Genomic DNA, 15,160 nt, shown 5'->3' on the forward strand with positions numbered 1-15,160 from the left:
AAGAAAAAAGAAGGAAAGAAGGGAGGAAGGAAGGAAGGAAGGAAGGAAGGAAGGAAGGAAGGAAGGAAGGAAGGAAGGAAGGACCATCTCCACGGTGACTATAATATACCATCATGTCACTGGTTAATAGTAGTGGCAAAGGCACTTTTATATATCTTTCAAATGAATTTCCTTATTAATAACTCTGAAGTGTCAAAGGAACAAAATAATTATGAATTTTGATTATCTTCAGAACTGTAATTTATCTTCTCTAGTGTTTAAGGAAAATATTGTGCACATTGCTTAATGAATTACACTAAAGTGGTGCAGCCATTCTTTTAAATCATCGAACTTAGCTTTTGATTGCTATAAATAAGCATAATTGTAATTGTAATCTAGCCACTCTGCCCTGAGTGATGATCTAAGGATTTCTCTACTCATTCACTCCCTACTTCCTAAGCCATGATTTTGAAACTGCCAAATGAACCAGATGAATATGATATTTGTTTGGATAAAATTTTAAATCCATGTACTCTTTCTCAAAGAAAATAAAGAGAATTGTACCTACTACAGAGAAAAATTATAACTGAATAATTAAATCAGTTTCTTCTTTGTTCCTTAATTTCTTAGCAACTAAAGAGATAAAAATCTTTTTATTTCAGCTAAAGGAAGATGTAAATGTAGAGAAAATAGTAGGAATACTTTCTCCACTATATTCTTTCTCAAGTAAAGCATTTCTTTTCTTTAAAAATATCAAATCTGCTCTCTAACTCACACTTGAGTAGAGAATTAACATAATAACATAAAAAGTTTTACAAAGTAGACTGTAGATTCACAAAATAGATTTTTCTTGTACATTGTTATTTTTTCAGTCAAGTAAGCAGGTATAACCTCTATACATAGTTTCAAAATAGTAAAGTGTAGTGTATAGTTCAGACATGAGTAACCTATATCTCAATGCACACTTTTCTCTGAATATCAGAGAAACAGGCCATTGTCTTCAAAGAGACGTAGCATTTTAAAGGTATCGACAGCATCTTTCCAAGAAGGAGAGAGACGTTTAGGCAGGATTAGGCCATGGACCACCATTGGCAGGTTTTGTAAAGACAGAGTCGGCATGTAATTTTGAGAGCTAGTTGATGTCTTTTGCAAATATGCCCATTAAAGGCTATCTATAATTTTTGTGTGAAATTATTGCCACTCATAAGTGGGGCTTTCTAATGGAGTTGTTGATCAGCTTAAGCACTGTATATGGGCTCAAATACTACCACTTTAATGGAAATAGTCAATGACATGACAGACACAGTACCACTTTGTAGAGAAATTGGAAATTTAATTTCAATCAGATGAACAAAACATGAAGAAGAATGCTTGAAGTGGTAGCATAAAAAACACTAGCGATTAAAAACATTTGGAACCTTTGCTTACCCTTCAAAGGCATTTGTTGCCATGGTTTTTAAAGACCTCTGAAAGCTTCAGCTGTGTCCATAAGAGCTGCCAAGAAATAGGGGTTCTATACTGATTTTATTTGTTAGATGCATTTTGTCTTAATTATCTCCAAGATAAAGATTACTTGGCCAGAGGCAAAAAAAAAAAAAAAAACCTCTGTCATTTCACAGGTGGAAAGACTATGATTTTGTGTTTTTCTGAGCCCTTCTTCAAATGCAAGCCTGCATGTATGCACACACATCTAAATTTAGTATCGCAGCATTAAAGAATAACCAGCACTTAAAATTAGTAAATGGGGATGACATTCTTACATGGAAGGAGGTTTTCAGGTCTTGAATTTCAGGGTAGTATATTTCTTTTTCTCTGATGAGAACCAGGGACCAAACATCTAGCAAATTTACCAACACCTAAGAGTAAGACCTTTCTTTTGAAAAGTTTCATTATAAATGCTTTCTTGTGAAAACTACATGGTAGCGCATATGTGTACACAGTAAAACTCTTCTGCCTTTCAGTCTCGACAGCCTTATTTCTCTGTTGCACAACATGCCTATTTCCACAGGATGCAGAATGAAAAATAAAAGTAGAAATAATGGAAGGATTAGGCAACCTCCAGGTCAGAAAAAATGTCTATAGACTTCCACAGTATGAATAATTTGTAAAAAAAAAAAAAAAAAAAAACCTTGCCTTTTTTTGAAAATCATAAAAATGCTTATATTTGCTCCTGCAGTTTACTACTTGTACAGCTTAATGTGTTAGTACCAGCATGTTCTCTTGTAAATTATAAATTTCTAGAGACTAGCGTTTGGCCCTATTGTGCTAATTTGTGATTTTCCTGTTTTGTAAGGCCTTAAACATACACTTTTAATAATAAGAATGTTTCTTATAAGGTTTTGGTAAAATCCAGAGAACTCATAATATTTTATTATGAGAGTCAAGGGGAAGATTTTGGAGTTATTTCTCCATTATTAATAACAGATGGCCTCCAGAAAGTATTTAAACCATTCTTTTCATCAATTTCTTTAAAATTAATTGAGGAAATTGACTCAAATCCCCTCACCTGTCTGCAAAATACTGATTCTCTTTCTGTAGCTGCCGGATAATTTGCCAGATAATTCTATCTCGGTATCTAACTATCATGTCAAACTCAATACATCTGGAATTAAACTTACCCTATCCCCGCTCTAAATGGCTTTTCTCTTGATTTTTCCAGTTCAAGTGCTGGTGATACCATCATTCTTTCTCTGTTTTTGAACCTCTTTAACTCCATTCTTTTCCAGATACTCTTCTTCTGAAATACCTCTTAAAACAATGTCAATTCTTTCATTATAGTATCCTTGATTCTATTCCTGTTTTTTCCTATTTCACAAATACCAAAAAGTCCAGATATTTCGTATGTCTATGGTATTTCAATACCAGCCAAATTAGTCTTCATGCTTCTATTCTCTTCCCGCCCTGGTCTCTCCATATGTCTCTGGAAGGTCAATCTTTAAGACTGTTTTGTCATCTCTCCCCCATGGTTGGAAAAATGTAGTGGTTTGTGTTGCCTAAAGCAAACTGATCTTAACCCTCCTTTCATCCTTTTGTTTATTCATTGAGTGACTCCTCTAATTTGAAGCCTTGATTTGGGCTTTACCTTTGAGGCGCTCACAGTCGGTAAGGGAAAGCTTCAGTGTATACAAATACCTGCAATGTCAGGCAATGGAAACAAAGTAACACAGAAGCCCACAGGAGAGAGAAAACTTCCCCAGTAACATCAGAGGTTTGATGACAGTAACTTTGGACTGGGATAAGAAGAAATTTCCAGCAAAGAAATGGAATGGTCATATTTGAGTAACTGCATGTTGTCCAGTCTAGAGAGTCTACTTCAGAAGTAGAAACGATGACCTTAAGACCACTAGAAAGACAGGCTAGAGCAAGGTTGTGGAAATCCTTGAGTGGTTGTCTAAGGATTATTCCATGGGCTATCGAAGTCTTTAAAGGATTCTGTACAAAGTATTGATATGATTAGCGATTTGCTTTTAGAATATGAACAGACTGGCAGTGCACAGAATGGTTTGGAATAAGCCAATGGCTTAAATGAAGGAGAAAACAAAAGGAAAAATTAAATTATTGAATGATTCTGGTGAAAGTTAATGGGATTAACTCTGTGTAATGGGAATGGGATGGACATACATTTAAGAGATAGGCTAAGTAGAACTACACAATAGTTCTAATGGGAAACAGCTGGGCTGCAAAGAGAAAAGATGAAGATAATGAACTCCATGGTATTAAGTATGGGTGCCTGAGGGAATGGTGAGGGAACCAGTATAAACAGCTACCAGGAGAAGTAACTCACATCAGGTGGAGACGTGCAAGGGCCAGATCTGGGAAATATGTGCAGAGTTGAAACAATTTAGGTCTTAAATATTGTTCCCTAGGGCTACCACCAATGAGAAACGTAAAACAACATAAAATATTATCTCACAGTTCTGGAGGCTAAAAGTATGAAATCAAGGTGTCAGCAGGGCCATGCTCCTTCTAAAACCTACAGGGAATAATCTTTCCTTGTCTCTTTCTAGCTTCTACTGTTTGTCAGCAATCATTGGTATTCCTTGGCTTATAGATGCTTTACTCCAATCTCTCCATCATCTCATGGCCTTCTCCTCCCTGTCTCTGTCCAAATTTCCCTCTTCTTATAAAAACATTAGTCATATTGAATTCAAAGCCCACCCTGCTCCAGTATGACCTCATCTTAACTAATTACATCTACAATGACCCTATTTCTGAATAAGGTCACATTCTGAGGTCCTGGGTGTTAGGACTTCAACATAGATGGGGGGAGGATACAATTCAACCCATAAATGGATATGTATGAGATTGCCTAAGAAAGCGGGCAGAGAAAAAATTAAGAAAGTGAAAGGACCAAAGATTTCAGACACTGGGCAGTGCCAACTTACAGAGAACTGAAGAGGTGAAATAAGGAGGCAGAGAAAGGACAATAAGTTCTCTGTTCTCTCACGGCTGCTTCACTCAATTTCCACTGAGCGTATCTTGGTTTATGCTATTTCACATGTCTAGAATTCTTTGCCAAACTTCTTATTGCCTATGAAAATCCTCTGTTTCTTTCCAGGCCTATATTAAATATACTACTTGCATTCATGATTCTCCTGCTAGCCTTACCCAGTGGAATTTCTCCTTTCTCTGAGGTCCTCTAGCAGGTTTCATTTACTATTCTTTTGACTACCACATTCCACTATTTAACAGAGGTGTGCTGACACAGCTAGAGGCACTGGAGCTCTAGAGACAAACAAAGCAGACCGGACCATAAATCAGCTCTGGCTCAGCTTATACCCAAGACTGGGCAGGAATTAGGAGAGGTGGTACCTGGTGCAGACAGACAATAACCAACCAAAAGAATAAATAAAAGAGCTTTAAGGGTTTAAAGACCTTAGAGAAAGATAAGACAGAGTAATACAGTATTTTAAAAAATCTAAGGGCAAAGGTTTGTAGGGTTACTTTTGGTAGAGGAATTAGGAAAGGCTTCTCTGAGAAAGTGATCTTGCATGACAAGAAGACAGCCAAGTAAAGATCTGGGTGTTGCAAGCAAACGGAAAAGAGGAATCACGTGTGCTAAGGTCCTGAGGAAGGAACAGGGTTGATGTGCCAGGCAAAGTTCTAGAAGGCCAATGTGACTGGATTACAGAGAATGTGGGCAGAAATGAGCAGAAGAACATGTAGAGTATTGTAAGCCGTAGAAAGGAATCTGGACTTTAAGTGCAGTGAGAGTTTTAAGAGCAAGGCCATAGATCTGATTTATCTAAAAGATCTCTCCTGCCACTGCATGGAGACTAGACTGGAGAGGCGTAGTGTGAAACACAGAGACCAAAGATTTAGTACTTTTGTGTCCACATATTGCCAGGATCTCAACTTTGAGCCATATCTCTGAAAAGGCTCCAGAGACAAGATAGTTATAGAATGAGAGCACAGCCTCCATTTCTCCTCAGCCTCTGGCCTTTTCCATTCATGGGTGCACCTGTCAAGCCGAAAGGTAACTAGAGACAGGAAGCTGAAGATAAAAACGAATCTATCTTGGTTAAAAAAGAGTGAGTCCCTAAGCACAAAAGAGCTAAAGTCTCTCTTAATAGAGCTCTACAAAGCAAAGAGAGTCAGCCAGATGGACCTAAAAATCAGAAAAGAAGTCTGCTTACTCCCTGCAGTGGTTGAAGGAGCTATCCAGGGTGCTGGAGTGTCTCACCCTGATGCTTTCTAAGGTGGTGGATCAGGCTTTCACTTATCCTGGTTGGACTTAAGGCTCCCACTACCTTGAACCATGATCAGACTCCACCCTGAAACCATGTCCTCTTGGATTCAGCTAACTTTTAAAGCAACACCTATCTGGGCCATGTCGTTTGACCTAATTTTAAGCATCTTCTACACATGCCTTAAAGAGAGAATATGAAGTGGCAGCATAGATAAAGGTAAATAGATAGGCTTAAGCCTCCACTGTGCCTCATGACCATTTGAAATAATATGTAAGAAAATCGGTGAGCTCAGTGGAGTCTTTTTTTCTTGGAATAATACTCAAAGGTAGCTGGCTGCTGCGCCTATAACCAAATCTGCTTATATAACTCATCCAAGAGTCTCTGCCAACCACATATCTTAAGGAACACTGCTGCTTCTTCATCTGCAATGATTAATAAATTCATAGAATCTCGAATTTCACCCTTCTGCCTTAAGTAGCATCCTTGACATTGCTTTGAATGAAAAAAAAGTATGTTCAACTGGAGGCCATTACTCAATTTCTTGAGTAATCAAGTTTGTTACACCAAGTAGTGGATGAAAATTTGTATGCTTTCAAGTCAAACACTTTACCTCTTCAACTAAGCCACTTAGAGCAGTAGAGTAATCTGATGGATACTCATTTCTATCTCTTTTCTTAAGTAACAAGAAAAACAGGGAGAGCTACAGTATCTTCAGAACTTTCTACCTGTATGTCAGACTCTTCACTGTCCTTAAATAGGTTTGAGGAGCAGTGTGATTTATAAAGAGCCAAAGAAGTTCAGTAAACTTTTTAGTTGCAAGTTATCAAGGCTATGATGAGAAAATTGGACTAGAAATCATGAAACTTGCTCTGATAGTTTCTTTTAACCTGCACGAATAATTCAAATACATGGAAATGTCATTAAAGTAAAAAGAAAATAAATTATTTTGTTTTTACGCAGTCTAAGAATAAATACATGGCACAAGAATGTCTTTTTCTTAATCTAATGGTAAATGAGCTTTTGTTAATCTTTATTCACGGAACTCCCTGATTTCTATCTTACCTCCTTGACTTTGCTCATATGCTCATTCCTATGACAGAACATTTATTCCCTCCTCCTTCATTTTCCCCAGTTTTCTCATCCTCCCAACCTAATCTCAAATCAGGAAACTTTGTTGGAGCCTGATTCCACCCCCACCAGGACTGAGTGAAGTCTGGACTCCTGTAAGACCCTGAACTCACCCACACCTTGACACTTGTCACACTGAATTTGAATTGCTAGTTTATTTGTCCATCTCTCTCACTACTGTATAAGCTCTATGAGGGCAAGGACCATGTCTTTCCTATAATTATATTTCCAAGGCCTTTCACAATGCTTTACCTAGTAGAGGCAATCAATGAACAAATAAATGAATTTGTGAACTTAATCATTTTTAAGGTCCCTCCCTCTCTCTAAAAATTAATAACTCTGCGTTGTTTCTAGGCTTCTTCTAGAAGTTTGGAGTTAATAGTCATCTCTTTTAAGTGACTTCATACCATGATGAAAAGGTCTCTGATGCCAGGTAGAAATCCCATTTTTACGCAATTTATGTAGTACCATTTATAGTACAATGAAATCCTACTATTTAGTCTGTATATACACGATAGAGATAGGATACATATTTTACGTATCAGAGAGTAAGCAGAATTTTTTTTTAAATATTTGAACTTGATTTAGTGCCATAGCAATAAAATATTTATTTTTACAAACTCACATTTCTTTCATTGATTTTTTTATAAGTATATATTTTTTCTGTTTCCTGTTCTGATGCTTTAATTCTTAGAGACAATACTAAGTTTTATGTGAAGTTATATCGTAAATTTCTAAGTGCTAAATAAATATGGTAAAAATAATTTGTGAGAATATTGCCATTGTTTCTGGGAGTAGGGTGATTTCTAGCTTCGATCTTAGTAATTTTACATATATAACTGATGATATTTTCTTCTCTTACATTCATCTACTGTTTTCCTTATCTGTGTAATGCAGTAGCACGACATCTATACTGAGCTACTAATTATATCATGAGAACAATTACCTTTGCTTCCTCCAGTAAATTTCCTAAGTAAATTCTAAATTTTGTGGAATTTTAGATTGTCTTACCCATATTTTGATTTCACTCAAACATCTAGCACAAATACAGAGTAAGTTCTCAATAAATATGAATAATCAAAATATTAGATTTAGAAACATCTATTCCCTTCCCATCAATTAAATCAAGGGTCAACAAATTATTGCCCGCAGGCCAGTTCTTGTCAGTTACCTGTTTTTGGATATAAAGTTTTATTGTCACACACCATTTATTTGCACTTTGTCTATGACTTCTTGCACATCACAGAGCCAGAGGTGCATAGCTATAACAAAGACTGTATGGCTTGCAAAGCCTAAAACAGTTATTATCTGGTATTTTGCAGGAAAACTTTGCTGACTGCTGCTCTAAATCATTTTTCCTAATGAGGGAACTGAGTCTCAGATAAATGACTTGCCCAAGTTTGTAGGCTAACCAATCCACTAATCCTACCTCTGTCAAATAATTTTTCACCACCCAATTAAGAGCTTAGAGTAAATAATGATATTTTAGATTATATAAAATCAAATAAAAAGTAAAACTACAAATAAACATGACTATAAAAAGATCTTTAAGGGCTTATACTGACTAACTTAAACCAAAATATAAATATCATTTTTCTAAATTAAGGTAGAATCAGCAAGTACAATTAAATAATATATGTTGCTGTATACACATATGTATATTTTATATACATAAATATACATATACACATAAACATATATATTTATATATAAATGTATACATATTTATATATGTTTATATAGAAACAAAATTTTACTATCAGAGAATATCATTAATTTTATTAAAATCCAGCAAACAAGTTCAAGTTTCACAATAGATTTCTAAAAGATGTTGGAAGTAATAATTGTCAAAACGATGCTTTTTAAATGAACCAAACTGACCTCACATATTACTCTATTAGATAAGAACATCTTTTTTTAAAAAAATCCACCTCATTGGCAATGGAAGGAAAAATAAATACTGTGTGTCCTCTCTACCTGAATCCCATATCAGAGCAGTGAAGAGCAGTGGAAAGTCCAGGAGAATCACTTCTTCGATCAGTAGATTGTACTTCAAGTTACTTAAGTCTGTATTTCCACCAAGGAAGTCATACAAAAATTCCATCAGAAATGTTTTTAGTATTTATATACTAAGCTTTGCTTAAGCTTAAAAGACAAAGGAAAAAGAACAGAGAAAAATGCTCCACTGTTAAGACAAAAAGAGATTCAGTGAGCCTAAACTGCTATCAGACCTCTGTGCCTGTCAAACAAAGGATCTTTAGCAAAGATATTTTAGGTAGTAAAAGTGATTGATGTTCCCCCCAGGGTATCCTCTAATACAACAATATAAACACTCTTGGAGCGGAAATAAAATGTAACTGGCTGTATATCAAAGAAGCTATACTTGGTAAAATATACACAAGAAAAGGATCAAGGCAGACAGGTGAAAGAAATGCTATGGGTGGTACTAATAGCTGTTTCATAAAGTACAGATAGGTACTTGACCCTATTACAAGTCGCCGGTTATTAAGCCTTCTCATTTTAGCAAAAGGTCATATCATTCATTGAGACAACAAAGATGGAAGAAGAGCAAGAGAAGAACAAGTTCAATCAGAACTGGTCTGGAGCAAAGATCAGAACAGAATACTCACCTAGACAAAGCCAAGGTAGAGAGGTAATTGTGTATAGACAATTAATATCACACTACATCATGTAAGCCTATTGCCAGCAATACATAAATATCCACTCGCCATCCCCTATCAGGGCACAGACAACATCTCTGAAAACAGCTATTGAAACCCTCTTCCTGTAGAGATGCTCTGACCAAATGAACGAAGCATAATTACTCAGCCACAACTGCCCTGCCATTTGTCAATTCCTTCTCCTCAGCGCCTGTCTTTTCTCCATGTTTCTACCAAAGATACTAATAGACCTACTGGGTTTTAGTGTTTTATACAAGTAGCTGTATAAAACGCTTTCCTTCCTCACTTGCTTCCCCTCTCAGGATCAAAAATGGAACATGTTGTTTTCAACACACTATTACCTTGAATACTTCTCTTGAAGAAGGCCTTACAGCCCTCGCAGGACCAGACTCCATAGTGGTAGCCTGAGGCATAGTCATTGCACACTGCACAGTAGCGAGTCTCCTTGGCAGATTCCATGGCCATGCTTCCCTTCTCACCGGTGCTGGCCAATCTCTCTCTGCCACTCTGGCGCCGATTATCTGAATTTGGCCTGGGAAAAAATAAAGAGAGAAAGAAAGGGTTGGGGTGGGAGGAGTAAGGAGGGAGGAAAGAAGGGAGGGAAAAAAAACAGTGAATCCATTAACATTAGAAAAGTAAAACACCCACTCTCCTCTAAAGAACAAGAGGCTTGGGAAATGCAGCAGATTCACTTTATTCTGACATTTTGAAATAATGAATCATAATGTAAGCTAATCCTTCATTACCTTTGCCGTCTGTCACAGCAAAAGGTGTTCGCCTGTTATATTAACCTTGAAGGAAAATTGTTTATTGCAAACTTGTTCAAAAACTGGACTGCCTACACCAGAATGTTATTCAGAAAATTACAAAATGAAATTAGCTGGTTTCTAATTGGCTTAGTCAATTTTTTCAGGAATTCCCAATTAACTCAAAACAATTAGAGACCCATGCTCATTCCAATTCTAGACCACATTCAGAGTCTTTAGGAAACAAAATATAAAACATCTGGGACATTTGAAACTCAGGTGAACTGATGAACGACATAGAACTTGTGTAGAAAGCTAATTCACATTTTTACATCATTGTCACCAGGCAACCCTGGATATCAGTTTCTATAACGTGACTATAATTGAGGATACTATTCAATATCTAAAACTACTCTGTAAAAGCATGTAGAATGAAAAGAGAACACAGATGATTAGGCCAATGTTTAAAGCCTTCATGAAGGAAACATATCCCAGAAAGAAAATTGGGAAGTAACAGCGAGAAAGTTCTGAGAGAACCAAAGAAATGGAGAAGTAAAAAGTTTTCAGGAACTAGAAAACTTAAGAAGAAGAGAGTGATCACTAGTGCCAAATGGGACATAAAAGTCCAATTAAACAAGGACTGGTAAAGTGAAACTGGATTTGACCAAGAAGATACTTAGCAAGGAGTTTCAGTAGACGGTGTGGGCACGAGCCAAAATTCAGTGGGTGGAAAAGTGGGTGGACTGTAAGAAAATAAAAATGAGTGAAAGCCATTCCTTTGAAAACTTGGACAAGAATGGGAAGAAAAGAGATAGGATGGTCGTTAAAGAAAATAAAGATAAATAAGGATTTTTATGATGAAAGAGACCTGAGAAGGTCTCATGTAGATTGAAAGGAATGGGCCAGTAAAGAGGAAATGGTTGAGGGTACACAGTGGGGGAATAGAGCAGTCAGGATTAAAAACACAGGTACAAGGAACAGTCTCAATGAACACACCTCAAAGCTGGGAGAAAAAGGTAAGGAAAGTAGTAGATGAGACTAAGTTTTCATCTCTCATCTAACCAGGCATAGGAGGAGAAATTATATCAATCCAGGATTTGCTAGGTGCAACCAAATAAAGATGGTATAAGAGAATTGGGGGCATATGGCCAGAGCCCAGGACTTGCCTGATGTGTAGTTTGCACTCAATATATATTTAAATGAATGGAATTGTTCCAGGGTGTATAGGGAAAAAGAGAATGAGAGAAGTAGAAAGATGTTAGAAGGATAGGTAGAGTGAAGGTTCCTATGAGATAAAAACAAAACAAAACAAAACAAAAAAACACTAGGATGAAATAAAGTGAATTGAAGATAGAGCTCCCAGGGTCTCAGTTCAGGAAACTCAAGCTTTCTGCTTCCAATCCCCACCCAAATAGCCAGACCACACTGACTTTCACTTCATAAGCCCTGTCTTTCCTTTCAGCTCAAATTTTACAACCCCCTTCTTTCCTTCTCACTCATTAATATTGTCCACAATTTTGTGGCAGTGGTTCTCAAACTACACCTGCCATAACAGTCACAAAATACTGGCTCCTTGGGTTGAGTGCCTCTGACTTTGCCATTTTTTCCACTCTAAATCACTTAGCTCTTAGGTCAGCAGCCTCAAATAGGAGTTCTTTATTTTTTAATATCCTTAGAGAGCGCTGGTTTGCCTTTTCCACGTCTAGTTCACATTCTGTTGCCCATGCCTTTCCATTTCATCACCATGTTGCCAAACTGCCCCCCATCCCCAATCCACCTCAAATCTTTTTACTGTTTGTTTACTAATATCTTATGCACGATTCAAGTCAGTGGAAGCAGCTGTGAATATTTAACTATAGAAGCTCAGTGCCTTTGGGGGTGGGGGGATGGTTAGTAAGCATGACATTGACAGATTTAATGTCTTACAAATCTTATTAAGTATGTAGCCCCAGTAACCAGCCCAATGCCCAGCACGTAGTAGGTATTCAATACATGTTTGTTGAATAAATGAATGAACGAATGAATAGTATATGCATTGGCAAAAGTTCCAAGGTGCAGCTGCACTATTTTACCTTCCTATTTTCAAGAATTCCCATTTTTCTGCATCTTTCCCAACACTGTTTTTTTAATAGTAGCTATCGTAATAGGTTTATGAGGTGATTTTTGAAATTTAAGGTCACCTTTTGCATAAATTCCTCTCTTACCAGCCACTCCTAATCCCCACACACTCGAAATAATTTATCCTTGATCTGAACTCAGTAGCAGGTTTTTCTTTGCTTCTCTTCTGCAACTTACTACCCTCCTCCTTCAATCGTACATTCTTGCTTTAGTTGTTATCTGCTAAGTTCCTTGTGCCTTATTCATTTTTGGAATCCTAAGTTTATAGCATAATGCTTCTTCTAAAATAGGGTCTCAAGAAATAGTGATATCAAATGAATTAATCAGTGACTGAACCACTAAGGTGATAATTTCACGACAATATAAATGAAATACAGGAATATTGTTTTTCAAAGTATCGGTAAAAGATGTAGTAGAAAAGCTCTTTTTCAGCATATCTAGCAGAGATGATTGCTTTCAGCAAAATGCCTTTCATCCATACTTTATCTTTGAGATGGCCCTGGAATACTAAAAGTATACCGTAGACATAGGGCATAAAACCAGAAGGCATCCAAAAAAAAAAAAAAAGGCCATAGATCCTCTCCACAAAGCAACATTTTTATCCAACTTGGAAATTCATGTGTGTAACATTGTCAATTATCACTTCAGCCGAGCCCTGCTCTATGAAGATCCCATGAAGAAGAATATCATTCAGGTCAAGCTAAAAGGCAGGTAAGATCATCTCATGGGCCCAAAGCCCTGTGGCACCTTGAAATGTGTTCAGGTTATCTTTAGTATTCATTATGCCAAACTATATAAGATAAGGCACAACTGCCTCCAGACAGAGTACTGTGTCCTCAGAATGCAGAGTAACTTGGCCTTATAATCTGCAGTAGAAAGGAAAAGAGTGGAAGGTGTCCATGTCTCAATTCAGACCAAGCCACAAGGATGGATAGGCACCAACCTGTGGGTAGTCTCCAGGGATAAGTCTTTAGGGGTCCTGGACTCATCCCTTCCTGCTGCCCTCATCCTGGCCTTGCTGAACTGCACCTGTCACAGACAGCACTTTTACTTCACATTTCTTTGGTAGAAAGTACTTACATCATGTTTAGGGCAATCTTCTGTTCGCTCATCCAGCCTCACAGGCCCTTTGATTTCTCCTTATTTTTATAGGACCAAATTAAGTTTTCTCATTTTCATGTTCTAAATGTCTTCAAGTCCTTTCTCCCTACTAAGAGGCTGCAGAAACGCTAGTCACATCCTTATCATTTTATTCTAAGTGAAGATTTAATTAATTCTTTAGCCATATTGCTATAACATTTCCCTCTTTGCAAAATTCTTATCCCTTTCTCATCGAATTGTCACCAAACCTTTATAACTCCTCATCCTGGGCACTTTCTCATAAGACCCAGATAAGAAGTTGACTAATTTACCAAGCTATGTAATTAAGACTTTTGATGTTCTTCAGCCTCACACATAGCCTTAAAGACTTTCTAAAAAGAACTAGGGCAAAAGCTTAAGTAAGAAGTGGAGAGATGTTTTGCATCAGTGACAACACACTGTAACTCCGAGGCACGCAAGTAGCTGAGGAACAGAGTAACAACAGGGAAAAGGATGACAGGGCATGAGAGAATGGATAACAAAACACAACACCACGGCACCTATGGAAACTAGAAGCTCAACTGACGAGATTAAGTTCCATCTTCATTACATCGATTGAGTACTAAATATTTCCAAATGGATGCCCTACTTATATCACATATTCGGTATAAATAAGAGAGATGTCTGCAGCATTCATGTGGAGTCCAGACAGTGAGCTCTCTTGGACCAAGTAAAAACAGAGTGTAATAATAAGTATTTCCCAGGGAGATTTTCATTAATCAAAAAAGTTTGAAGCTCAACATAATCAAACACTGTTGTTTTTCCAACCATAAATCATGATACCAGCCATCCAAAAGCATATTCTCTTGATTAGCCAAGCATTTTTTTTTATATTAAAAGCTTTGGTTTCTAGAGGAAATATTTGCATAGCCAAATTAAAAGAACCAATAGATGTCCACTCCCTAGATATGTGGAGTAATGAACAGCTAGTGGGATAACTTCATGGGGCTCCCTCACAAAATCCAGTCCCCAGAGTTCTGTGCACTCAAAGTTCCTACGCCTTCCCTTCACGGCAGTTACCACGATTTCCAGTCCTATGGTTAAGTAATTATTGACAAACATATGTTCTCTCTAGTAAACAGAAAATTCCATGAAGACAAGGATCATGTCTCATCTGATCCCAATTTTAACTGACACACCATACGTCTCAATAAATACTTGTTAAATGTACCTCCTACATCTAATCCATCCTCAAATTTAGTCAATTATTTCTTCAAAACACTATATCTATTCTTCTTTGCATTCCTTGTTTTTATTATTCTAGCCTGAGAGATTAATACTCCATGTCTGAATTACTAGAATTAGTCTCCTACCTCCCATCACTCTTCAAATGCATCCTGTCAGCCACTGCCAAAGGAATCATCACAAAATACAACTTTGGTCTTTTAATAACTTCTCGTTGCCTATATCTGTGGATTATTACCTTTCTGGGGGGGTTGAGTAGGGAGGTTATAGACCTATTTGAGAATACAGTGAAAATTCTGAAACGATCTTTTCTGGAAAACACATAAACAAACTCTCAAATTTCTGCTTACAATTTTAGGGAGTTATAGACCAGGGAAACTAAAGATTCAAAAAAATTATCAGCATAGAGAATTAAGCCCAAATTCTTGAATTTCTTGCTCCAACAGGCATTGGTCTCTTTGTAGCTCCTTCAGCAAAATTTTATCAAATCCGC

At 37.0% G+C, this 15,160-nt stretch overlaps 1 protein-coding gene across 11 annotated transcripts in view; it reads right to left on the reverse strand.

Moving 5' to 3' along the window:
- The window catches only part of ESR1 (estrogen receptor 1), a 305,928-nt gene that overhangs the window by 166,044 nt on the left and 124,724 nt on the right, over positions 1 to 15,160 (reverse strand). For all 11 annotated transcript variants that reach the window (XM_006915762.3, XM_015592380.2, XM_015592376.2 and 8 more), the window contains one exon: positions 9,820 to 10,010. In XM_006915762.3, the coding sequence (XP_006915824.1) occupies positions 9,820 to 10,010 (191 nt within the window). The remainder of the gene's footprint in view (positions 1 to 9,819; positions 10,011 to 15,160) is intronic.

The sequence above is a fragment of the Pteropus alecto genome, unplaced genomic scaffold (genome assembly GCF_000325575.1).
Source record: "Pteropus alecto unplaced genomic scaffold, ASM32557v1 scaffold176, whole genome shotgun sequence".
NCBI classification, from domain to species: Eukaryota; Metazoa; Chordata; class Mammalia; order Chiroptera; family Pteropodidae; genus Pteropus; species Pteropus alecto.